This window comes from Monodelphis domestica, chromosome 1 (assembly GCF_027887165.1).
Source record: "Monodelphis domestica isolate mMonDom1 chromosome 1, mMonDom1.pri, whole genome shotgun sequence".
Classification (NCBI taxonomy): domain Eukaryota; kingdom Metazoa; phylum Chordata; class Mammalia; order Didelphimorphia; family Didelphidae; genus Monodelphis; species Monodelphis domestica.
The window spans coordinates 375356652-375384041 of NC_077227.1; the positions used below are offsets into that span (position 1 = coordinate 375356652).

General features: G+C 37.9%; 1 protein-coding gene across 1 annotated transcript in view; it reads left to right on the forward strand.

The window, feature by feature from the left end:
- DOCK2 (dedicator of cytokinesis 2) overlaps positions 1–27390 on the forward strand; it is a 559513-nt gene that overhangs the window by 64616 nt on the left and 467507 nt on the right. The window contains exons 9-14 of the mRNA XM_056811565.1: positions 5484–5565; positions 16502–16637; positions 18054–18129; positions 19622–19698; positions 21510–21635; positions 23408–23532. Coding sequence (XP_056667543.1) covers positions 5484–5565; positions 16502–16637; positions 18054–18129; positions 19622–19698; positions 21510–21635; positions 23408–23532 — 622 coding nt within the window. The remainder of the gene's footprint in view (positions 1–5483; positions 5566–16501; positions 16638–18053; positions 18130–19621; positions 19699–21509; positions 21636–23407; positions 23533–27390) is intronic.

The window sequence follows — 27390 nt, forward strand, 5'->3', positions numbered from 1 at the left end:
GCTGAAAAGACTTTGAGTGTCATCCCAAATTGGTATATTGCTTGTGTACCAGCTCAGTTAAATGTGAAGTATCTCAATGTTAGTTGTTCACTAGATGATGAATTCTTTAGCAATAGCAATTAATGAAACAAAGAAAAATTAAAAATGGTCCTATACTGATCCCCTTTCCTTCCATAGTAAGTATAAAGGAATGTAAGAAAAAGTGACTCCAAGATGTTAAGTGACTTATCCATGGCAAACAACTAATAGGAATTCTAAGAATGATGGAGTTTTAAGCTGCCTATAAATATTAACTTAGCTGTTGGCATTCTTAATGTAATCTTTCTCCCTATGCCTCATTTTCCTCATTTGTAAAATGATCATATTGATCTCAATGATCTCTAAGATCTCTCCCAACTCTAAAATTAATGACTAGATTATCTTTTTTCAGTGATCAACAAATCACATGACTGAAGAACTAAACTATATCAGCATTAACATTTCATAATAAACTAAATTGGAACGTATCAGAAATTTGTTGCTAAATGGGAAGATGACCCCTAGATTCTCTTCAGAAAGGGAAACAAAGGAGCTGAAGATTTGGCTTTATCATATACCCAAAGACAATATAAAGCATCACATGATGAACTATTTGGTTATCTCATCTTATAGTACTTAAGAACATGATAAGCAAAAACCAAAACAAAGCAGTGTGTGATGAAGATAGCTGAAGATCATTGTAGCCTATGCATTTGAAGAAAACATTTTATACAAAAATTGACAAGTTCCTCCAATTCAGGTTAGCGTATAATTTGATATTTGTCATTTCAAAGCAAAGGGAGTTAAGAGTAGGATGAGGATGAAAAGAGTATTGGGAATGTCACTTATTTAAGAAATAAAAGAAAATGAAGACATGTAGACTAGTCAAAAGTCTTTTTAATGGGTAATTTGAATACTTTCTTCAAGAAGAGATTTGGAAGGCACTGAGCCCACACAGTAAGCATTAAGTAATATAAGGAAAAAAAGAAATTGACTACCTTAATATCTATAATTGTAATAAGAATAGCTCATATTTATATAGTGCTTTAATTTTTGAAAAGTTATTTTCATCCATTATCTTGTTTTTGACCTCATGATAACCCTGTAAATAATTAGGTGCTATCTCCATTTTAGGGATGAAGAAACTCTGGCTTAGATAAGTTTAATGACTTGTTTGAAAGTCACACAACAAATGAGTTAGGATTTGGACTAATGTCTTCCCTACTCTGGATTTAGCAATTGATCTATTATGCCATTTTGCCTTCTCACCATCTTAAAAGACAAAAAAAATTATTTGCATCAGAATCAATTCAATTTATATAGCACATTTACTAATTTGAACAAAGGTTCAAACCAATTTTGAAACAGAAAAAAGATACTAATGGAAAGATCTTGTGTTAAGATTAATCTTCTCTGGAGACTGTATCTGAATTTATAATTATTTATTAAATAAGTTAAAAGAGCCACAGTGTGGCTGGCTATTTCTTTTCCCTAGCCTCTTTATTTAGAAAGCTCTTTCCTGAACCCTTTGTGAGGTTTCCCTATAGACATGCCTCCACTCCCTATGATTTCTTATCCATAAAGAGAGAGACTTCCTCTCTCCACCCAAACTTATGTATTCAACAATGTCACTTTCTAGGGTCTCTCTGATTGGCTTGTCTTGACCTCACTCTGGGTCATAGGCCAGGTTTCCTGATACTGGGAGTCACCTGTGACAAGAGGCAGGCATCTTCTTGGTGCCAGAAGGCCACAAAGCTTCTGGCATCCTCCCAAAATGCACATGCATCTCCCTTATACAGATAAGTTTCAGGCCTTGTCCTTCATATAATCAAAAGGTAGGGTTATTGGAACCTCCAAAGAATAGGAGTTCAGACTAGTAAATGCTCACACCTGCAAAAACTGCAGCAGCTCTGACCTAACTTTTGACTAGCAAGCTATGAATGCCCTAAGAATGGGAAATGAGAAAGATGAAGATAGTGACCTTAATTTTCATACCTTGCTGCAAAAGTTTTACCAATATAAAGCAGTTGCCACAACAAGGAGGCCAAAAGAGCTTGGAAACTTACTTAACTAAAAAACACTTGATCTTCTTGCCAAGCTGAGATACATGTCAACAGAGAACATTATTTTAAAAAGCAAACTATTTATAAAATGTTATGGAGAAGTATGCCTGAAGATCAGAAGCAGTATCACATAAAATAGTGAAAAGCAGTAGAGAGGAAAACAAGATTACATAAAATTACATTAAAATCCTTCATTCCAAGAATATTTTTACAGGAAGCTGGCAGAAGAACAATAAATAGAAGGAAAACAGAATAGATTTATTAGCATTGTTTCTATAATAATTTATTTCTATGATTAATGAAATAGAACCATGACAAGTTAATCCTCATTTGTGATGTTCCATAAAAGGAAGTAAAATGATATTTAAAAAGACAAAATCAAGAAAAGGAGCTAAACCAGACTATATGTAAAACAAGGAAAATTGTACTGGAAGTAACAAAATTGTGAAATCAACGAACATTTTATAAATCATTTCATGGTCAGGGCAATAGCAAAAGACTGATGACAATACTCCCTCCAAAAGGCAGTAAAGAGGACATCAGTAATTGCTCATCTATTTGCCAACTTTGTTATCTTTATATTCTTCTGTCATTTATTTATTTTTAAAATGCTTACCTTCTATTTTACAATCAATACTAAGTATTGGTTTCAAGGCAAAAGAGTGGTAAGGGCTAAGCAGTTGGAATGACTTTTCCAGGGTCGTACAGCTAGGAAATGTCTGAGGACAAATTTTAACCTGGGACCGCCTGTCTCCAGGCCTGGCTCTTTATTCACTGAGCCACCTAGCTGCACACACACCCCCTTTTGGGTAAGAATATCAATTTATTGATCAGGTTAGCATTTAAAAAATAAACTAATAGGTCAATAATTCTCTTGACCAAAGATGATTTTTATGCTATGCTTATGAAAATGTTTCTACACATGCATTGAGGAGGATGGTCTTAATGAAAAGATGAGAAAAGAATAGAGGGGCTTTAGCAAATGATTTTCTTTAGCAATTCACATCTTTTAAATTATTACACAGTTGATTGAAAGGTGCAGAGAATGCAATATCCTTTTGTACTTGTTTGCTTATTATGCTTTTTCTTAAGAAATCTACCTCAAAATCCATTTAGGAAAAACTAAATTGTTGAAAAATGTCAACTGTCTATGCCATTCAGTTAGAGGGAGGGAACAAGCATTTATTAAATATGTGCAAAGCACTATGCTAAGCAATTTATAAATATTATCTCATTTGATTTTCATAACCTTGAGAGGGAAGCACACTTGTTATCCACATTTACAGATGAGGTTACTGAGGCAGACAGAAGTTGGATGACTTGCCTAGGGTCACACAGATAGTAAATGCTTGAGGCTGGATTTGAACTCAAATCTTCTTGACTCCAGGTCTAGCATTCTATCCAGTGCACCACTAGCTATGTCCAGGAAGACTATCAGGAATGGGTAGCACTGATGGATAATGAGCTGATTCTAGATTTGAATCAGAGGAAGAAAGTAGGCCAGACTGTAATGAAGAAAGTATGCAGGGATCGAAAGAATTTTAATTGCTTCCAAGCCAAAAATCTATTTTAAAAAATATAGATATTTTTCCAATGATGCTGTATTCTTGAGAGACATGGAATGCCAAAAGTTACTCACAGCACCTGTCCCTTCAGTAGAAGGTCATCAGACATCAGGGGAGGGGTTGAATTGGTGCTGACATATCCCTCATGGGGATGGAATGTTTTGCAGAAGCCTTGTCTTAGCTTCTACCCTGTAGCTGCAGCTGTTTTCTGATCACTCGATTAAGGCTTCCTGACTGTGAATAGATGAGACCAACCTGGCCTTTTAAATTGCTTTTCTTATTTATGACCATATTTTCTCTAGAAGAAAATTACCAGGGTTTACTATTTAGACCTGACTGGCTAAGGCACCAAGGGGCTTGCTACATCCAATGAAAAATTCTAGAAAATGTGTCATCCGAGGTATACAGGGAAGGGGGAATCAAGTAGAAAGAAGACAGTTTGGTTTGCATTTGTCTGCAACTTAAGTTTGCTGAAGAGTGCAGCAGGTACTTTAGCAGCAGACTTATCTTAAAAACAAAAAAGACGCAAAGCTCAATGGCATTCTATATGGACTTGACTAGATTTCTAGGCATTGGCCAACTTGAGGCCTGTGCCATCATTTGCTATTCCAAATTCAATTCTAATGAATCTGTTATGGGAGATGCTGGTGTTTTCATTTCTAGGGCAGATGGAATGTAAGGGAAAAGACATTAGGAAGAAAGAAGCATCAAGGAGAAGTCAACTCTCAAAAAGTCAAGTTAGCCAACGTTTCTTAAGTGCTTTTCTATGTGCTAAGTACTGTGATAAATGCCATGGATATAAAGAACAGAAAATAAAAAGAAAAAATAGTCCCTGTTGTCAAGGAGCTCACAGCCTAACTAAATAACACAGTCTAATGGGGGAGTCAAACATATAAACAAGATATATAGAGTAGAAATTGGAGATAACTTGAGGAGGGAAAGTACTAACATGAAAAGGGCTTCTTGTAGAAGTTTTACTTAATGTTAGCTTTACTTAGTTACCTAGGGAAGCCAGGAGAATAGGAATACAAATATAAGGAAAAAAGAAAAATAGTTCTGCCCTCAAGGAGCTTACATTCTAACAGGGGACAAAACACATAAAAGGGACCAGAAAATCATAGGGTGGGGAAAAGGAGAGAGGAAGAGAACTAGTACCTCTGCAGGGTCAGGGTAAAGGATAGAAAGTTCAAAAAGTCTAGGCTAAAGAGTGAAGGACTGAGCAACCTGGGCACAGCCTCCAAATAGAGGCTCTGTGAGAAATTCACTATTGGCAGGAGGGGAGCAAAGGAGTAGAGGGATCTTCCAATGTGAAAAGGTAGCTGAAGAAACAGTGACAGAATTTGAGTCTTCCCTAGAATTATATAAGTAGTCTAACGCAAAGATGGATTTGAATCCAGGGCCAGACCCTTTGACTTCAAATCCAGTGATCTGCCCTCTGCAGCCTTCTTCCTTTCATCTACAAGAGATGATGGTTGTATGACAGTAGTGTTTTTTATTTCTTTAATTTCAAGACATAATACCATCAGAAAATAGATTTTGAACTAGCAACTTTAAAGGCCAAATATAACATCATCATGAGGAGTCTTAGGAAGAACTGAAGTTGCCCAGGATTAAATAGAAAGTTTTTTCTGTGCTCACCACTGTCCAAGGTGCCATATGTAAGACACGGACTCCGCCATTGAGGAAGGACAAGAGCAATGTATATAAAACAGAGAACAATATAAAATGGTACATAATTAAGTATCAAAATGAATAATGGTGAGAACCCAAGAAGAGTTCTCAGAAGGCAGTTTTAAATGACGTGATCAGGAAAATCAAAGCTACTTTTGTTTTCCAGTGAGAATTACTTGGTGCGATGGGGAAGTAAAGGTTTCCCAAAGGAAATTGAAATGCTGAACAACCTGAAAGTCGTCTTCACGGTGAGTGTTCCTCTCTTAGCACTCCAGGTATTAATCAGTGCCTCTGGCTGAGCATGAAAGGAAGAGGTAAGAGTTTGTTAGCTGATCTGTATGGAAGTGCTGTGTGGTCAGAGCCCTATCCTGAACCATGTGGGTAAATATGAAGAAGGAGAAGATAATATCCCTCCTTCTAGCCTAATGGAGAAATGATACACACACATGCATGCCCACATACATACTCCCTCAGATTCTAGTAGTCACATAGTTGCCCCAAAAAGACAGGTACCTGATGAAAGAATATCTTAAAAAATTGCAGTGAGAGAACTAGAATTCTTAGGAAATGGAATGCTTTAGTTCATTAAAATTTCTGGCCAAATCAGGGTTGATCAAAGACTTGATTAGGACTTATGCAATTTTGGACTAAATTCCTGATAATGGGCTATTTTTAAAATTTGCTCTTTAATAAAGAAGGCAAAAGAAGTCAAGTCAAAATTCAGTCCAATCTATACATGTCAGACCTTTGGGAAGGGAAAGACTTTAAAACCAAGCAAGACTTAGAAAGAGTCACAAAATGTAAAATAAATAATTTTGACTACACCAAATTAAAAAGCTTTTGAACAAACAAAACCAATGTAACTAAAATCAGAAGGGAAGCAACAAATTGGGAAACAATCTTCATAAAAACCTCTGACAAAGGTTTAATTACTCAAATTTACAAAGAGATAAATCAATTGTACAAAAAAATCAAGCCATTCTCCAATTGATAAATGGGCAAGGGACATGAACAGGCAGTTTTCAGATAAAGAAATCAAAACTATTAATAAACACATGAAAAAGTGTTCTAAATCTCTTATAATCAGAGAGATGCAAATCAAAACAACTCTTAGCTATCATCTCACACCTAGAAGATTGGCTAACATGACATCAAAGGAAAGTAATGAATGCTGGAGGGGATGTGGCAAAGTTGGGACATTAATTCATTGCTGGTGGAGTTGTGAACTGATCCAACCATTCTGGAGGGCAATTTGGAACTATGCCCAAAGGGCGCTAAAAGACTGTCTGCCCTTTGATCCAGCCATAGCACTGCTGGGTCTGTACCCCAAAGAGATAATGGACAAAAAGACTTGTACAAAAATATTCATAGCTGCGCTCTTTGTGGTAGCCAAAAATTGGAAAATGAGGGGATGCCCTTCAATTGGGGAATGGCTGAGCAAATTGTGGTATATGTTGGTGATGGAATACTATTGTGCTCAAAGGAATAATAAAATGGAGGAATTCCATGGAGACTGGAACAACCTCCAGGAAGTGATGCAGAGCGAGAGGAGCAGAACCAAAAAAACATTGTACACAGAAACTGATACATTGTGGTACAATCAAAGGTGATGGACTTCTCCATTAGTGTCAATGCAATATCCCTGAACAATCTGCAGGGATCTAGGAGAAAAAACACAATTATTCACCAGCAGAGGACAAACTGTGGGAGTAAAAACACCGAGGAAAAACAACTGCTTGAATTCAGGGTTTGAGGGGACATGACAGAGGAGAGACTCTAAATGAACACTCTAATGCAAATACCAACAACATGGAAATGGGTTCGAATCAATAACACATGTGATACCCAGTGGAATCATGCATCAGCTATGAGAGAGGTGGGGGGGGCGGGAAGGAAAAGAAAATGATCTTTGTCTCTAATGAATAATGTTTGGAAATGATCAAATAAAATATTGTTTAAAAAAATTCAGCCCAGTCTGTCTATCCCTAGACAATAGAAACCAATGTTCGGAAGGTTGGCATGTTCAGAATGTTGGCCAAGAGGTAGTATAAGAAAACCAGTGTGAAAAAAGTCAGATGATATTCAATCTACTTCATTTGTCAAGCAAGGCCTGGAGATAGGAGGTCCTGGGTTCAAATCTAACCTCATACACTTCCTATTTGTGTGGTCCTGGGCAAGTCACTTATCTCCCATTGTGAAGCCCCTACTGTTCTGCCCTGGAACCAACCCACGGTATTGGATTTATGGCAGAAGGTAAAAGTTTAAAATAAAAGCACTTGCTATATGCTAGAAAGTGTATTAAGTGCTGGGACCACAGAGACAAGCCAAAAATTTTGTCCCTACCTTCAAAGAAGTCATCTGCTAATGGAAGAGACATGTAAAAACCACATGCATGCAAGATATGCATACAGTAGGCTAGGAATAGTCATAGAGTAAATAGGACTAGCAGAGGAGAGAGGGATTGTGGGAACTTGATGAATTGAATATTTGGATATTTGGGCATTCTACATCCTAACATAAACTGTGCAAGGGTTGAGAGGACCAGTTGACAAGCTTGTTTGCTAATCATCATGCTGTCCAGCATTTTCTGAATCTCTAATGCATAGACATGAAAACCTTCATTCCTCCAAGAAAAATGAGAAAATTCAGGGCTTAAAAGCCATTTATATTGGACTATTGCCTCTGATGATAGATTTTAGAAGGGGAACTTTATGTTTTCTTTCCAAAAAGAAGGGATGGAAGCAAGATATTAGGGTCAGTAAAAGATTGGCTACTTGAGGACAGGAACTGTATCCCTAGCACCTAGAACAGTGCCTGGCACTCTAGACACTTCATATTTCCCCACTGGGTTGAATTAAATGGAATTGTCCATGACTTTCTTACATTTGCTTTTTCTATATAATGTCCTGGGCATGCTATAAACTTGGAGTTACCTTCTGTAGGAACCATTGGGTTGGAAAATCTGCTTGCTTCATTATGAACAGACTGACAGCTGTGTTGCATATATGAACAAGAGGAATTAGAGAGAGGAGCAGCCAGGAGGGTTGGTGGTGTGTGTTTTACTAAAGAGAGAGATTTGAGCCAGGAATGACCGCCATGCTAGATTAACCTGCTTTGCTTTACAATAATTTTTTAGTGATGTCCTATTAAGCATAATGTTTTCTGTTATGTTGCAATTAGGCTGGAATGGTGGTGATTTATTTTGTTTGTGCCTTCCTGAAAAATGGACTGTAGGAATTGGGTAGTGTCATAGCTCCTAATTGCTTAGACAAAGTTTTCTTGGCATGTATGAATGGGCCCAGATTCTGTTTATCTATTATTAGTTAGAGTGGGCAGAATATTTATTTTCTTGATAAATATTAAAGTCCTGTGGGCTCTCCTGATTAAACCAGGAGACAGATGTTTAGTGTGTGAGAGAAGGACATGGGAATCAATCAGTTGTTCATTTTGTGGTGAATCAACTTGTGATTCGTCTTCTAAATGTAAACAAGGAGAGGACATCAGTAAATCAGTGCCAATTTCCACTGATGTGAAAATGATTCAACTCCCCGAGGATTTTACATGTTCCATTATGTCTATTCTCTAGAGTAAGTGAACTTAAGAACCTTGTTTGGTAGTTCACTAGATTGAGAGATCTTGTGAAGTTATTGGACCATTCAATTCAGGGAGAAGGCGTGTAATCCTAAGGATGTGATTTTTTTTAAGTTCTGAGTATGAACACCTCTTGCAAGGGATGAGGTGATAAAAAGAATTTTAGGATCATAGATTCAGAATTTGGAGGGATATTAGAGGTCATTCAGTTCAAATGCCTCATTTTGTTGTTCAGTTGTTTTTCAATTGTATCTGACTCTTCATGACCCCACTTGGGGTTTTATTGGTAAAGATGCTGGAATGGTTTGCCATTTCCTTCTCCAGCTCATTTCACAGATGAGGAAATTGAGGTACACAGGGTTAAGTGACTTGCTCAGGATCATATAGCTAGCAAGTTCAGAAGCTGATTTGAACTCAGGTCTTCCTGACTCCAGGGACTCAGTTTACAAATGAGAAAACAGGTGCCTAGAGGCCAACAGTTGTCACATAGCTAGTAACTCTCTGAGACAGAACTTGAACACAGTGTTTTTCTGATCCTGAATCAAATGTCCTCTCCACTAAGACACTGTTGCTCAATTATGTTGACCTGATAGTTATGTTGAGACTTCACCAATATCCCTTACAGCTGATCTTTTCTAGAGTTCCTCTTTTAGTCTGAATCTCAGCTCGCTTCCCTTATCCAATCCTCAAGTTCTGACTTTTTCAATGGACAGGCAGTAATATCAAGTCACTTTTCTTTTGTTTTGCCTTTTCTCTAAGGACATTTCCATGATGGGCAAGGAGGAACCCTTATGGTTCCTCAAAATCCTCAAATATATATCAAGCCCCTACCCAAGGAGGAGTTCATTCATCTGGCAGCTCTCTTTAGCAATAAAAATCCCGAGGTTAAATCCTTATGACTATGTTATCCCTACTTGATACTTGAGTAGATGCAGCAATATAGTATGTCCCAAAAATCTTAGTGCACTTTTAAGTTTTAGTAACTTCAGAAGTTTAAAAATCTCAAAAATTACAAGGCACATCATTTGAAAGTTTAATTATTTGCATTTCTTTTGCACTTATTTAATTTTGTGAATTTTAGAGAATAATTAAAAATTTTAATTTTAATAAGCCGGAGCATCTCATCTTTATGCATTGCCTATGTGAGTTCCTAAATGATGCTTCCTCAGGCCAGTGGATCATTAGAGGAGGGCCTCTTGATCAGCTGCCTTAATCACCTGATCTATCTCCATTAGACCTTTTCTAGTCATGTTGTGATAAAACCATAACATGCATCAAAACCTTGTTCTTTGGATGGTCTTTTGATTGTGATTGTAAATACCATTCTTTCAGTCACTGAGCAGCGGCAATCAGAGGTTATTTTAAAATTGTTTAAATTGAGTAAAATTGAGTATAGCACAAGCCAGTTATGGTGAATTTTAATTAGAAATATTGCAATATTTTAAATAATTAAAAAATTAAATTTTAATTTAAAAATACATTTGTTGTAAATTTATTTTTGAGAAAATGTATTGTTTGAAATTATTACATTTAAAAGATTTTTGGGATGTCATATACATAGATACATACATACATTATGTGTATACATATATGCATATAGGCATGATCTCTGTCCTTAAATTTATAATCTAGTTGAGAACTCAAGATGGATAATACAATATGATGTGTAATTTTATGGCTCAGATGATTATTTATGTGGCAATAAGCTGTAAATTTTTCAAGAAAAAGGAAGCTTTTATAGAAGAAGTGAAACTTGAACTGGGCTTTGAAGGATGGATATGAGTGGGAAAAGGAAAATATTCAAGGTTGGGAGAATGCCATTTCTTTAAGCAGAGAGCTGGGAATGAGTATGGCTCACTTATGTAGAACACCAAAGAGAGAGTTGTGAGAAAGAAGGCATGTATTGGAGAGTAGTGGTAAATAAAATCAGATAAATAGAACTGAACCAGATCATGGAGGACTTTGGATGTCAAGTGGTAAAATTTTTAGTTAATGTAGTATGAAATGAAACTATTGAAGGTCTTTTGATGGGAGAAATAAAATAGTGAAAGATGAATTTTGGGATAATTAATTTGACATTGATTATCTGAATTGATTAGTGGGGAAGAGATTTTAGTCAGGGGGACCACAAAGAACGATTCTATAGTAATCTAGGACAGCAGCAAAGATCACAGTAGTGTAAAGTGAGGAAAAGAGGTATATGCCAGTGACATTTCAAGGAAAATCTCCCAAGAGTAGCTTCTTGGGTCATAGCTCTCTTAGTTCTTAGTGTCTGTCTGGAGGATCTGCTGGAGTTATTTGGCATACATAGCTTAAAAGTTAAAGGAGGTTATTTAGACTGGAGGGCAATTTGCTTTGAACTATGTGTTTTTGTGGTTTTCCTTTTTACTCTGTTCTTATCCACAGAACAAGTGAATCTTCTGTGTTCCTCATTCTTGTTTTTCAGCCCAAAACACATGACCCAACCAGGCAGGGGAAGATTGTGGGAAAGTTTAATAACAACATTTAAGAGGGATTGTTGTAGAGCTAGGATTGCTTTGTCAAGAGAGGCCACTTTTGTCCCTGTTTGGGGGTAATAAGGTCTTAGGGAGGGAAGCACCAGATGTTTATTATGGCCTGTAAACTTTGTGAATTTTGAAGAATAATTTTTTTTTGGAAATTTTATTTAGTCAATTTAGAACATTATTCCTTGGTTACAAGAATCATATTCTTTCTCTCCCTCCCCTTTTCCCCACCCCTTCTCATAGCTGACATGCAATTCCACTGGATATTACATGTGTCCTTGATCAGAACTTATTACATTGTTGTTGATGTTTGTACTAGGATGATCATTTAGAGTCTACATCCCCAGTCATATCCCCCTTGACCCATGTAATCAAGCAGTTGTTTTTCTTTTGTGTTTCTACTCCCACAGTTTTTCTTCTGAATGTGGATAGTGTTCTTTCTCATAGATCCTTCCAGGTTGTTCAGGATCACTGCATTGACACTAATGAGAGAAGCCCATTACATTCGATTGTACCACAATGCGTCAGTCTCTGTATACAATGTTCTCCTGGTTCTGCTCCTCTCGCTCTGCATCACTTCCTGGAGGTTGTTCCAGTCTCCATGGAACTCCTCCAGGTCATTATTCCTTTGAGCATCATAGTATTCCATCACCTTGAAGAATAATTTTTAAATATTAATTTGAAATGGGAGAAGTCGAGGGACCTCTGAAAAAGAACACTATCCAAATCCAGAGAAAGAACTGTGGGAGCAGAAACATAGAAGAAAGACAACTGCTTGATCACATGGTTCAATGGGGATATGATTGGGGACATAGACTCTAAATTATCACCCTAGTACAAATATCAATAATATGCAAATAGGTCTTGATCAATGACACATGTAAAACCCAGTGGAATTGTGCCTTGGCTAGGGGAGGAGGGAAGGGAATGAACATCAATCATATAACCATGGAAAAATGTTCTTATTTAATCAATAAAAAATAAAAATAAATGGAATGGGAGAAATCACACAATTGGGTAATAGGTAGAATCTAATGACATGAATTTATGTTATAAGAATATAACCCTAGGGTGGGAAACTTGATCGTTCCATGGGCCTTATTGTCTGTTCTTAGAATATTCATTCCACATACTTGCCATCATAGACAGATTGGGAGATGCTGCTATTTTTATCCCTTTTCTTTGAAATGATCTGGCAGTCTATTATCTTCTATACCTGGTGTGGGTATTGCTGACATTGCTGAGCCGACACATGTAAAGATACTTTTTCTAAAATGAGGGCTGAAATAGTTGTTCTCAGGTTTGTTTTCTGATTCTACCATTGGTTTGATTTAAGTCAAGCCGATTCAAGTCAGTTTTCCTTATCCATTCAATTAAATCTCATTAGAATTTAAAAAAAAAAGCCATTTGCCATCTTTCATTAAGCAGCACCCACTCTGTGCAAATGTAAAGGTCACACAATTGAGTAATAGAGAGAATTTAATGAAATGAATTTATTAAATCTTTACTATGTGTTCATCACTGTGCCAGGAAGAAACTAGGAATACATATACAAAATCAAGCCTGTTTCCTGCCCTCAAGGAACATAGATTTCTTTTTTAATTTGGAAAATTTTATTTAATTAATTTAGGATATTTTTCCATGGTTACAAGATTCATGTTCTTCCCCTCCCCTCCTCCCATCCCCTCTCAAAGCTGATGCACAATTTCACTGGGTTTTACATGTGTAAAACCTATTTCCACATTATTGATATTTGCACTAGAGTGATCACTTAGAGTCTATATCCCCAACCATATCCCCACCGACCCATGTAATCAAGCAATTGTTTTTCTTCTGTGTTTCTGCTCCCACAGTTCTTCCTCTGAATGTGGATAGTGTTCTTTCTCATAAGTCTCTCAGAATTGTCCTGGATCATTGCATTGCTGCTAATAGAGAAGCCCATTACATTCAATTGTGCCACAGTGTCTCAGTCTCTGTGTATAATGTTCTCCTGGTTCTGCTCCTCTCGCTCTGCATCACTTCTTGGAGGTTGTTCCAGTCTCCATGGAATTCCTCCACTTTATTATTCCTTTTAGCACAATAGTATTCCATCACCAACATATACCACAATTGTTCAGCCATTCCCCAATTGAAGGGCATCCCCTCATTTTCCAATTTTTTGCCACCACAAAGAGTGCAGCTATGAATATTCTTGTACAAGTCTTTTTCCTTATGATCTCTTTGGGGTACAGACCCAGCAGTGCTATAGCTGGATCAAAGGGCAGGCAGTCTTTTAGCACCCTTTGGACATAGTAAGGAACATAGATTTTAAAGGGTTAGGGCAGACAATACATATAAGGGAATGTAGTGAGGAGAGGTAGCCATGGTCAGAGTCATAAAGGTGGTGAATGTGCAATAAGGCAGTCAAGTTGATAGGCTCTTTCCTGTGGCAATAATAGTATTGCTTGATTATAGATAAGGATAGAGGATTAGCCTCTAAGTCAGGAAGACCTGAGTTCAAGTTCTACCTTAGCCTCAGTGACTGTATAACCCAGGAAGAAATCACTTAACCTCTCAGTGCCTCCAGAAAATTCTCTTAGACTCTAAATGATCAAATATTTCCAAATATGCATTGGTGAAGGGAGTTTCCTTATAGAAAGTTCCCATACTTATGAAATAATAGGTCTCAGTCATACTAAATTAATACCCAATTTGCTTGGTGTTGGGGATACAGACATGGAAAAAATGACACTGCCCTTCAGGAGGTTATATTCCACAGGAGAATACGTCATGGACACAGATAAACAGAAAGCAAAGGATGTGAAAATGATCATATCAAAGGAGAAATGCAGACAAAATACATTAGTATCCATGAGGATTTATCTACTATGTGCAAGGCATTGTGCTAGGTCCTCAGGATACAGAAAGAAAAAGAAAAAAAAATCCTTGCTTTCCAGAAGCTTACACTCTACTAAAAATGATAGTTGATAATTGACACAGTACTTCACAGTTCATGAAACGTTTCCCATATATTTCTGAGGCTTTTCTAACAACATTATAATGTAGTCTGGGTATTACCATTTCCATTTTATAGATGAAGAAACTAAGGCTTAAAGATGCTAAGAGCTTGCCTAAGGTCGTGCAGCTAATAAGTGCCAGCTGTGGCATTTGAACCCAGATCTTCATGACTTTGGGCCTAGTACTCTATCCACTCTGCTAGGGGTCTACAGAATGGGGGCTCACTTCCCTTGGTGGGTCTCAGGGTCCACAAGCAAAAAAAGTTTGGAGGCTGCTGCCTTGAGACCCAGAAGTATTTTGTTGTTTTATTTTGGGAGTGTGGAACAAAGGAAGATATGTCTCATCCCATCCTCCCAGAGAGCAAATCCCTGGGGTTTGTCTTTAATCAACCACACCTGTCCTTATAGCCCATCCTACTCCTTTCCTCCACTGTGCAAACTCCTAATTTCCATCTCTAGGAAACAGGTGTTAGTCCCTCATAGTGCTTATAACCCAATTAATGCCTAGGTACCAACATTAGCAGCTTCTCAGCATATTTACCCCAGACCCTCAGATCATGTTGTAGCTGTGCCTCTTGGTTGGATTCTGCATTCAGTATAGGGGGAGTTCTGCACCCCAAGAGCCTGGCATTGTGCACTGGATAAGCAGACATGAATGAGTTGTGATCTCCAGCCTTAATGTCATTGTATTATCTTTTCTCCCAAATCTATCCCATTTCCAAATTGTTCTATTGATCTTAATGACTGTACCACTCTTTTAGGCATTCATGCTCACATTCTCATTGTTATCTTTGACTTCTCACTGGTATGGTGCATATCTGACCAGTTGTCAAATTTACCTTCACATCTCTCATTTCTATCTCCTCTCCATTCATGTGGCTACTACCTGAGCTCCAACCCTCATTACTTCTTGCTGGGCTATTGCAGTAATCTTCTGATTGGTCTTTCTGCTTTAAACCTTTCCCCTTTCCAATCCATGCTCCACATGGCTGCCAAAGAGAGTTTTCTAAAGTGCAGGTCTACTCAATAAACTCTAATTGCCTCTGTTATCTGTAGGAACAAATATGATTTCATCTTTACTTTGACTTTTAAAAGGTTATATTTTTCATATAAGTCTAAAATATATGTATACTTAGCACAGCAATACTTTAGCATAATTTACAAATAATATTTCCATATTAATTTTTAAAATTGATGGGTCCACAATCAAAAAAAGTTTGGAGGCTGTTGTGCAGCACCATCAGGAAGTTTATAATCTACTCAAGATGTCATAACTGAATTGTTTCAGAATTGTAATGTTCCTCAAAAGTGGAGCAGGGACCTGAGAACTGTGGAAATTTTAGGTTTTTGAAAAGTTGATCAGCTGGAAATGTGCCCTCCCGAAGATTTTCTGAAATTTTTTTCCCTCTTCTCTCCCTTTTCCCCATAGAGATGTCAAGCAACAGTGAAACTGATAGATAGCTCAGAAAGATCTCTCTTTTTTCCCTTTTCCAGCTCATTTCCTTTTTTATTCTTTTTGAAATTTTTATTTAATTAGTTAATTTAGAATATTTTCCCATGGTTACAAGATTCATGTTCTTTCTCTCTTCTCCCCCCACCCCTCCTGTAGCTGACACACTATTCCACTGGGTTTTACATGTGTCATTGATCAAGACCTATTTCCATATTATTGATATTTGCACTAGGGTGATCATTTAGAGTCTCCATCCCCAATCATATCCCCACCCAGCAGTTGTTCTTCTGTGTTCAGAAAGATCTCTTAGCCCCTAGAGTTTGTGTATTAGGGGTCCCTGTTCAACATGGTCTCTGCATGAGTAGAAAGAATTTATGTTGGGTCTAGGCTCTTTCCTTCAGTCCTCTTTTCAAGTCTTAACTTCTTAATCTATAGAATGGGTATGAATCTACCTTGAATAGCACTAATGGGATAATATCCATAAAGAATTATGCCTGAACTGGAAATTATCATCACTTCTTCCTTTCTCCCTATCTTTGGGAATTCCTATTAGATACATGAAGTGTAACCTACTAGCTTTTGTTGAAATAATGAGACATAAAAATGATTGTATTATAACTGTTTATTTCTTGCCCTACAGGATTTAGGGAACAAAGATCTCAATAGAGATAAAATTTATTTAATTTGTCAAACTGTCCGAGTTGGGAGGATGGATCTCAAGGATACTAATTTAAAGAAATGTACTCAGGGATTAAGGCGGCCATTCGGGGTGGCAGGTAACTATGAACATATATCTAGAAGGTTTAATCTTGCTTCTTTTAGTAAATTGTTGTTTTTTCTCTTGGTGTTCATTTTATGTAGCTGAATTAAAAAAAGTTCTTTCCTCTATTTTCAGCTAGGAATACTTTAATATCTGGATTTCTGATGACTAAATCAAAGTAACTGGTGACCTAGTCTCATTTTGCAATGAATAATTGGGCACAGATGTCTAAAAATTGAGGGATGAGGGTGAGCTGAAGTCTGAATAGCTATCTGCTCCTCTCTGGGGCCTATGGGGAGGAGAGATGATTCTGGCTGTATGTAATTGTGAAGAACAAATCATTAAAAGTAATATCCAAGATAAGAGATCAAAGAAAGACTCTCCTCACAGCTAAACTCCTGATGAAAATGGGCATTGAGAAGATTAGTTGGAATATCTGGGAAAGGAGATAATTCCAAATAACAGGGTGGACTTTAAATAATTTTTCAGGCTTTGTTTGAATCCAATAGTGGTAAAACTATCCTATTCTCTAGTGATCTGACATTGATTAGAAGGCTGGGTTGTGGAAAGAGCATTGACCTGGGGGTAAAGGGACCTGAATTCCAGCTTTGGCTCCTCCACCAACTCCCTATGTGACTTGGGGAAGGTTAATAACTCCATTAAGCTTTTGCTTCCTCATCTGAAAAAAAAATGGAGAGCTGCACGATTGTGTGACCAATAAGATGTCACTCTAACATTTTATGCTCTCTTCCCTAACTTGCTTCTGGGTAGTCAACCACTGAGATCATATTGTTCCTCTTTCAGGATATGGTTCCTTACTCTACCCTACTGAAAAGTCAGCAGCAACATGGTCAAAGATATATTTTTTTTTCCTTTGACTCTTGGCTTTACTCTCTAGGCAGGTATCTCTTCTTCTTTCTACCTGCAGAACCAAAGGCTCTATGCATAAGAAAGCATCAGCCAATTCCCAAACAAGTATATTAAAGCTCTCTGTCAGGGACAGAGCTTTGCCTTAGAGAACTGAGGTCCTTCTTACTCATGCCTCCCATCTGTCCTATTTATTTTCTTCTGCTTTTGGAGAATTCCTGGTTTTTAGACAGCTATCAAAAATCGTGTTCTTTAGAAACTGATATTCAAAACGGCATCCTGGCCTCTTGGAGAAAATGCCCATTATGTTATGCTACCATTAAGGTTATCTGTCCATCTAGCTGCATCTTAACCTACTAATCATCCTTATTCTTTCTCTTTGCATATGCTCTGACTCTGGCTTTTCTCCCTAATCATGATTCTCAGCTTTGTCTTGTTCTTGATAAGCTTTCTCATTCTTCAAAGCTTGTTTCATTTTGGTTCTGTCTGCTTGTTCCATATGGTTTTCCTATGGCTGCCTCCACCTTGGCACAATCTCATACACTGATATTTCTTGCTCTTCTAGTTATGGATATAACAGACATCATCAAGGGGAAAGCAGAAAGTGATGAAGAGAAGCAGCATTTCATCCCTTTTCATCCGTAAGAGAACACAAGTTTATTATCTTTTTTCCTCTTGCCATAAACCAAACTATCATCTAACTCATTTCACTTTGGTTAGCCATGGAAGCAGCACATTTCTGAGTTTGGCAGAGCCCATCTGTGCCCAGGGCCCATGGTATGGTGGGACAAACACTGATCTTGGAGATATAAGACAGATTCTAGTTTTAGTTCCACCACGTACTATCCGTGCGACTCCGAGTGAGCCATTTAACCTCTGGGTCTCAGTTTCCTCTGATGTCAAAGGGAAAAGTTAAACTCAACCAGAGGAACATTAAGGTGCCCTTAAGCTCAAAAATTCTGTGATTCTTAGGAGGATCAAAACATTGGAAAGAGTATGATTCTAGTGTTGTGTGGGCATGCATTTGAAAAGGAGATCAAATATCTTTTTTTCTGCTTGAGGAGTACACAGCAGAGGAGCCAAGTCTCTAGAGGAATCCTAGGACTGACTAACAGCATGCACCACCCTCACTGTACAATTGAGGCAAGCAAGGCCAAGGGAGGACGTAACTTGTCCAAAGCCACAGAGGTACCATCAGAAGTAGGACTTGAGCAGCTGGGTGGTGCACTGGATAGAATGCCATGTCTTGAGTCAGGAAGACTCATTTTCATGAACACAACTATGGCCTCAGACACTTTAGCTAGCTGTATGACATTCACTAGCTGTGTGACCCTGGGCAAGTCATTTAACCCTCTTTGCCTCATTTCTCCCCATCTGGAAAATGAGCTGGAGAAGGAAATGGCAAATCACTCCAGTATCTTTGCCAAGAAAACCCCAAATGGGGTCATGAAGAATCAGACATGACTGAAAAACAACAATCTCTAACCTTGAGTGGTCCAGTGCTTTTGTGGCTTCCACCATGGAGTATTCTTGAAGAAGGGTGCTCAGATTATGGTGGTCAGCCCAGTGACTCTTGTTAGGGTAGAAGCTTATCTGGGTGACCTTAAAGGATTCTTCTTACTGCCTGTGTTTGATGTTGGGGAAGTCAGGTAACCATTTTGGGTCTCCATTTCCTTATATGTAAACTTTGAGTGGGATGGACTAGCTAGGCTCTCAGGCCCCTTATTTTCCATATAGGATATGATCCATGCTTCCTGTTGGGACTTAATCTGCAGTGAGAGAAACTTTTGGAAGCGTGTGGGGCAGCTGCAAATCTTTAAGAGCTCCCATTCTTCAGTTTCTCCTTGGAAAATGACTTTAGGTTGTGACATTTATGATGGTATCTGTTAGGGGCATATTGCTTTGCAGAGAAGGAAAAACTGGTTTCCTAATGGAAACCAATGTTGTGTCCCTGAGCTAGGTCTGAGTGGCTAAATTTACCTTGAGATTATGGGCCAAGGGTTATTCTTTTTTTACTGAGAGGAGTCTGAGTGAGGGAATGAGGCATCACAGAATTCCTCAGCTCCATTAGCCCGGATCCCTATGAGTATGAGTGTATCCAGCAGTCATTCTGGGTTGTCTTTCTTCCTCCAGGGTAACAGCTGAAAATGATTTCCTACACAGTCTCCTGGGCAAGGTTACAGCCTCCAAGGGGGACAGTGGAGGTCAAGGTAAGTAAGTGGTATTTATTTGCTTAAAAATCTTAAGAGCCTCATTCGAAATTCGGAACCCTTAATAATTTAGTTTGCTCTCTCAGAAGATTGCAGAGAGAAGGGGAGGAGATCTTACCTGTTCAAAGGCCACCAGTAAACTCCTACTTTCTAAATCCAGTGGACTTCTCCCCCCCATCCCCCCAATCCTTGTCCTTCTTGACCTCTCTGTATCCTCTGAAGCTGCTCACCCCACCCACCTTCTGGATTTTCTTTCCTTCCTCAGCATCATAGAAGCCACTCTCCTGATTCTCTTTCTCCTTCTGTAACTGTCACTTTCTCTTTGCTGATTCATCTTCCCTTTCCTGATTTCTTAAAGTGGGTATTCCCCAAGATTTTGCCCTGCCCTTTAAAAAAATATTTTTGGCAATATTTCTCCCGTGACCTTAAACATCCCTTCTCTTTTTCTCGCCCTGATCTCTTTTCTGAGCTCCAGACCTTTATCTCCATTTGCTTATAAATACTCTGCCTGGATGTACCTTAAATTGAATATTTCTAAAACCAAGATTATCTTTTCTCCTCAACTAGTTTCTCTTCCTAATAGCATTTTTATCACTGATACCACTATATCCAGGCAGCAATATTAGAAACTTAGATATTATCTTTAGCTATCGTCTCTCCCTCACTTCCTATACCTTTTTAGTTACCAAATCCTGCCATTTCTGCTTCTGCAGCATTTCTCAGGTCTCTCCCCTCTTCTCTATTGCTACTCCCTGAGGATAAGTCCTGAATTACCATATCACTTGCCCAGAATATTATAACTTCTTCCTTACCATATCTTCCAATCTTCTCTTTTTTCCTTCTTCATGTCATCCTTCATTGCTACAAACATAACTTTTCCCCTGCAAAGATATATCTGGCCCTTCCCTCATCTTTAAAAAAAAATTATCCTTCAGGAATGAAATTCAAATTTCTTTACCCAGATATTCAAAATCTTCCAATATCCAGTCTTGGCTTGTCTTTCCCCAACATCATAGTATTCTAATCCAGGCCATATAGTCCACGTTCCATATAAATTGAAATACTTTCTGCCTCCCAATCACACCAGATATTTTCCTGTCTCTAGACCTTTGACAATGTTGGTCCATATGCCGGGAATGTACTCCCTTTCTATCCAACTTATTAAATGATACCTATTTTGTAAAGCTTTCCCAGTGAATAGTCCTTTTAGTCCTTACTTAAGTGATTTGCTCTTCTCTTATGTACTGATCACATGTTATATTTTATGTTTGTTCAGTTTTCTGTATATGCCATATCCTCTGTTAAACTGTTTTTTTAAACCCTTACCTTCTGTCTTAGAGTCAATACTGTATATTGGCTCTAAGACGGAAGAGTGGTAAGAGCTAGGCAATGGGGGTCAAGTGACTTGCCCAGGGTCACACAGCTGGGAAGTGTCTGAGGCCAGATTTGAACCCAGGACCTCCCGTCTCTAGGCCTGGCTCTCAATCCACTGAGCTACTCAGCTACCCCCTTAACTGTTTTCTTAATGAGCATAGGAACCATGCCTTACCTATACTTTGCATCTTCCCCTGTGCCTAGGATAGTGTTTTCATTAAGCACAAAGTAGGTATTTAATAAGAATCTGTCCAATGGAATGGAATTGATATTAGGCAGATGGTAAAGGATTTCTTTCTGCTGATAATGTGACCGGTGTTTTTCTGCTCTCAATGTCCAATTCCAGTGAGGGAGGCTGAAGGGAAAGTGTTTCAAGATGTGGTTAAAGTCATTTCCCTTAAATATAAGAGATCTTCACAAAGAATACTTTCCTTCAGGCCTCTGGGTGACAATGAAAATGCTGGTTGGAGACATCATTCAGATCCGGAAGGACTATCCCCACCTGGTAGACAGGACTACAGTTGTGGCCAGGAAGCTTGGTTTTCCTGAAATCATCATGCCTGGTAGGAGCCAACCTGGTCTGTGACTTTCCTGGTCTGGCACAGTTTGATATCTTTCTTTTATGATAGCTGGAGAAATAGGAAATTCAAAGTGTTTGCTGAATAGAATCTTTTAGATTCTTTACTTTTTTGGGGGGGTTAGAAGTTGCTTTTGCTTTTATTATTGCTACTGTTAGTTGATTTATATTTAATGAATCAGGGATGTTCCCCCTCTAGATTGAGGCTTCCCTATTGATTGAAACTATATAAGTATCAATAAATCAAATAGGGGCAAATGAAAGTAGAAGGTCACAAAGATTCATTTCTGAAAAGATTCTTTAGCCCATATTATTAGTCCTTAGTTATTTGTACTGATGGACAGAGCATGGATAGTTCAAAGTGATGAATCATTTAAAAAACTTAGCACTGATTTTGAACATGAATATGATCATTCTTTTGTTAATTCAGCTCAAATAGTATAGAATACAACTCTGTAGATACAACTCTAAAGTTGATGCTTAGAACTCATACCTCAAGTTCCTTTCCTGCCTTTCATTCCATGCTGAGAATATCTAGCATGATCTTCAAGATTAATGTGAGCTTCCAGCCTAAGATGGGCTACTTCTCATAACTTTCCCAGAGCAGGGGCAATACTTAACTGCCAACATTTCAGATGATTAAATAGCAGAAGTACTAAAACACCGAGGTAGTACTTAGAGTCATCTCTGTGAATAAACACAAAAGCAAGATTTGTTTCAGATTGTTGGGAGATGACTTGATCAGATCATTGAGAGATGACTTTGTTGTGGGCAATAAGCCATGATCCATAACTCACAAGCCCACCATAAAACCATATGAAATGAGGCAACATACTACATTAGTTTATAAAATCTTAGATCTAGGGTGTGTTGGGACTTCAGAGTTCATCTAGTCCAGTCACTCTTCAGATTAGGAAACCAAGTCCCAAGGAAATTTAGTGACTTTAGAATCCTTGGTCTCAGTTTGGTTATGTTACAAGTCAATTTATGTCCCTACTATACACAAATATATAAAAGATATCTCATTATAAACAGACTGTGATGTAGGTGTTATCTTTGTCCCCAAATATCTGTTATAATTGGATTCTCCTGTACTTGATACATTTTTTGTTTACTGTGAGGCAATTTATTTCCCCTTAGTTCTCCCTAAGAATTCTTCTCTGGGTCCTGAGTCAGCATCTGCTTACCATGGCATTCTGGATAAATGATAATTCACTTTGATCTTCTGTTTCCCTGTCCAACATCGTGGGTTGCCCCATGGGATGCCCAATTTTCATTGCTTAGCTAGTGAAAGGATTGAGGAAAGTTACTCTATCCTCCTCCCACTCAGTGAAAAGCCCAGTGATTTATGTTTGTCTAGAGCTCTTGGGCTGATATTAGATTTCCCGTCTTGTCTTTGCTTTCCCAGAAGGTGTCACTATAGGAATGAAATTAAGTTATTTAACTTAGGAAGAAAAAGGGGGAAAAACGTGGATAATGTGTATACCTACCTTTTCAAGACTGAACTTCTATGATGTCTCCTTGTTCCATAAACTCTCCTTTCCTCCTGTGCCAACCCCAACCCCTACTTCTCTCTCAGAGAAGTATATGCTCCTCTAGCTCTTCTGATTGTTACTTACACGATGAGGGGAAGCAAGATAGAGAGGAGTTCCCATCCTGCCTCTTAGCTCATCTTCTTCCGCACCAGCTGAAGTAAGTTGACTGCTCCTTCCTTGCTGCCTTTGACTCTGGTGTCTAACTCTTGTCTCTCTGCCTCAGGGGATGTCAGGAACGACATCTACATCACCCTGTTACAAGGAGACTTTGACAAGTACAATAAGACGACGCAGAGAAACGTGGAAGTGATCATGTGTGTCTGTGCGGAGGACGGCAAAGTGCTTCCTGTAAGAGATTCCTCTGTTCCCTTTGGTGACATAAGCAACTGTTGGGGCCCTCTGGTTCACTCTCTTACATTGACTTTCTCTTTGCTTTTATTGAACTACATGAACTATATTTTTCCATTACTCCATGCCTGACTCTATTTTCCTGAGAAGTTTTATATACAATATAGTAGAACAGGAAGAGATTGGGACTAGGGATCAAGAAATCCTAAATTCTAATCATGCCTCAAACTTTTGTTTTTAAACCCTTACCTTCTGTCTGAGAATTAATACTGTGTATTGGTTCCAAGGCAGAAGATGGTAAGAGTGAGACAATCAGAGTTAAGTGACTTGCCCAAGGTGACACAGCTAGGAAGTATCAAAAGCCAACTTTGAACCAAAGATCTTCTGTTTTTAGACTTGGCTCTCAATCCACTGAAGTACCTCACTGTCCCCTTGCCTCAGACTCTTGTGAGCTGTGTGATCACTCCTGGGTAAAAATCATTGAACCTTTCTGGGACTTGGATTCCTCATCTGTAAAATAAGGATAAAAATAGCACCTACTTAGTAGGGAGAATGAGAATCTAATGAAATAATGTATGTAAATTATTTTGGGTACCTTAAAGCCCTAACTCAACATTTCCCAGATTTTTTGGTCTCAAGAACCCTATACACTCTTCAAAATTATTGGAGCTCCCAAAGATGTTTTATGTGGTTATATATATTAATATTTACTGTGCTAGAAATTAAAATGGATATTTAAATATTTATTTAAAATAATAACAAACTCATTACCTATTATCACAAATGACATATTTTAATAAAAATAATTATACTTTCCAAAGCAAAAAAATGGGGAGAAAGGTGCTAGTATTTTACATATTTTTGCAAATTTCTTTAATTTCTGACTTAAGCGAATACAAATGAATTCATACATCTTCTACGTTCAACCTGTTTGCAATAAGTTGTCTTGAAAATATATGAAAAAATCATCTCAGTTACATAGTTAGAAAAGGGAAGAATATTTTAATAGGCAAATAATTTCTTAATCTTTTAATGAAAATGCTTTTGACTTTGAAGATCTCTCAAGATCTTTGGGGATCTTTAGAGTTCGATGGACTGTACTTTGAGAACTGCTGCTCTGCAAAAATGTGAGCTCAAAAGTTTTTTTTTAAGTTTACATGGAAAGATATCTGATATCTGTGATTTTATTGGTAGGAAGGGAACTTTTAGAGAGAAAATGCTTTGAACTAATGTGGATTAACAAATGTTTTTACAACTTTTAGTTTTACAGCATTGCCTGGAACATTAAAAATTAAGTCAATTACCAAGGGTCATATAGCCAGTAATGTGTCAGATACAGTTACTTGAACCCAGGCTAAGACTGGCTCTTTCTCCAACTACATCATCTGCCCATGGACACACATGGATATGTTTCTCTTCTTTTCTTTCTTTTTTTTCCCATAAGCCCTTTTCTATGGTCTTGATTTACAAGTTAGTCCTCTTCTGTTAAAGAAAGAAGCTGTCATTGCCCTTGAAACCTGTATTAGCTTATTTGTCAATGTCTTTGAGAATATACACACAGAGAGGGAGAAATTAGACATCTGAAAAAGATGTGGTAACTCGGGATGTCCCCAAAACAAGATGCTCCAATCTTTTTATGTAACCTGTCAGTGCTCAAGCAGAAAATCTGGTGAAAAGTCAATTCCTAATTTGGTCTCCAGGGGGCTAGCATAGTACACTTAAGAATGCAAAGCACACAGCTATAAATATTTATACAGCATATGTCCTATACAATTTTCATCATGTGTGTTTACATTTATTTGCTTATTTCTTCTTTAAGCTTTTCAGCATCTGTGTCCAGTGTGTGGGAGGTTTTTGCTTCTCCTATTTCTCCTTCTGTACTTCAGAGTTGAAAATAAACTCAGCTATAGGCAGGCATTTGAGTCTAGGCGAACATTCACCCATTGTCATGGCAGATGACCAAATATCAGAGCTAGGGATAGGGGAGAGGGGAGTGCAGATCAGAAGGGATCCTGGGAAATAAAAGATGCAGCCTATAAGACAGTTTCAACTTTCTTCTTTCCCTGCTGTGTGACCTGGAGGGGAATTCTATTAACTCTCTGCTTTGTTCTCAGTCTATAAAAAGGGACCAAAAACCATTTTCTCCCAAGTTTCTAGGGAGGCTGAATGGTTTTTTTCCTTAAATCCATCTCCCAGGCTCATATAGACTGCAGATATTAGGACACAGCATTTGAAGTGTCTAGCTCCTCCCCTATTCTGTAGAATATCCAGAGTTTCCTAACAAAACCCAAATTAAATGAGAAAGTATCACTTTGCTCACAGTCATATAGAGGAGGAGAAGAAGATTTTTTTAATCTTAAAGGAGAATTGCCTTTCAGGGAGTCCTCAATCCTTTTCTTTGAAGATATTTTTATTCAGCTACCCATTAAAGAACTCTTGAACCTGTTTCATTTTAGAACATTGATATGGATCCTTCTGATGTTTCTCAAGGACATATTATAAGGAAAAGTTAGAAAACCAGAATTTGATCTTCTTACATAGTCCCCAGCCTTATAATGAACTATTTTTATTCAGAAGCTCATTGATTTTTTTCCTGAATGGACTTTTTTATTCCAGGTGAAGACTTAAGTTAATTTTCAAAGTATTGAATCTGAAAAGTGCCTATTTTAATTAATGTAAGGAATGATTATAATTTCTAGTTTTACATTTCAGGGAAGTTATGGGGGAGTTTAGATGACTAACTACAGAAAAATCTTTTTGGAAGCCTGTATAAGGCCTTTTCCTATTTACAGATATAAATACTATTGCCTAATTAAGTGCCAGGCAGCACAGCACATTCAAACACCTCCTGTGAGGAAAGAACAAAGTCCTTTGAGAAAACCCCCCTTTAAACATATAGATTTCTAGTAATATGGCCAAGTCTGTCATGATCTAGATGTATCCTGCCCTTGGGAAAGGCTGGGGCAAAAAGCTATAATTATTCCTCCTTGGTTAGCAATGGCCACGTCCTGCTTTTAATTCCTTTTGGTTTAGCTGAGACTTCTTGTGGGAGGGGGGCAGTCAGAGAAAGGAGAGTTTTAGTTAGGCCAGATTGTCACTCTGTTGGCAATCTGCAAGGCAGGAAGGAATGGAAAGTGGAGCCCTCCTGGAGAGTGGGTAAATGCTAAAGGATAATAATAGGAGCTGACATTTATTTATGACTGGAAGGTCTGTGCTGCACTTTACATACTTTATCTCATTTGATTCTCACAACAACTCTGGGAGATAGATACAGCAGCTATCATTATCCCCATTTTACAGATGAGAAAATGGAGTCTCTAGGAAGCTAAGTGAATTGTCAGCAGTTGTACCGTTAATAATTGTCAGAATTTGAAATTATCAGAGGTCTTCTTGACTCCAGTACTCTCTAAATTACACCTTGTTGCCTTCACTCAGGAGGATCATAAGTGTTACATTCATCTTGGATGCCTGCCCCAGAGAGTTCCCAAGTAGAGGTAGCATGATATCTAGGCCCTAAGGACTCTTTGGGACAAATGTTATATTTGCTACTAATGACAACCCATGAGAAGGCATAAATAGACTAGTTATTAACCCCATTTTTGACCTGGGCTTTTGGATACATCTCTCCCTGGCTACCACTCCACTAAATGTGTTATCTCCTTCTATTGGAATATAAATTCTTTGAGGGTGAGTTCTGTCTTTTGAATTTCTATCCCTAATCCTTAGAACAATGCTTGGGACATAATAAGGGCTTAAAATATTTTTTCATTCATTCAGGTTGCTCAAGGGTATTTACAAATTCCATTCTGGGACTCAGGTATTCCAATTATTTAATTAATTAGTCAATAAACATTTTTA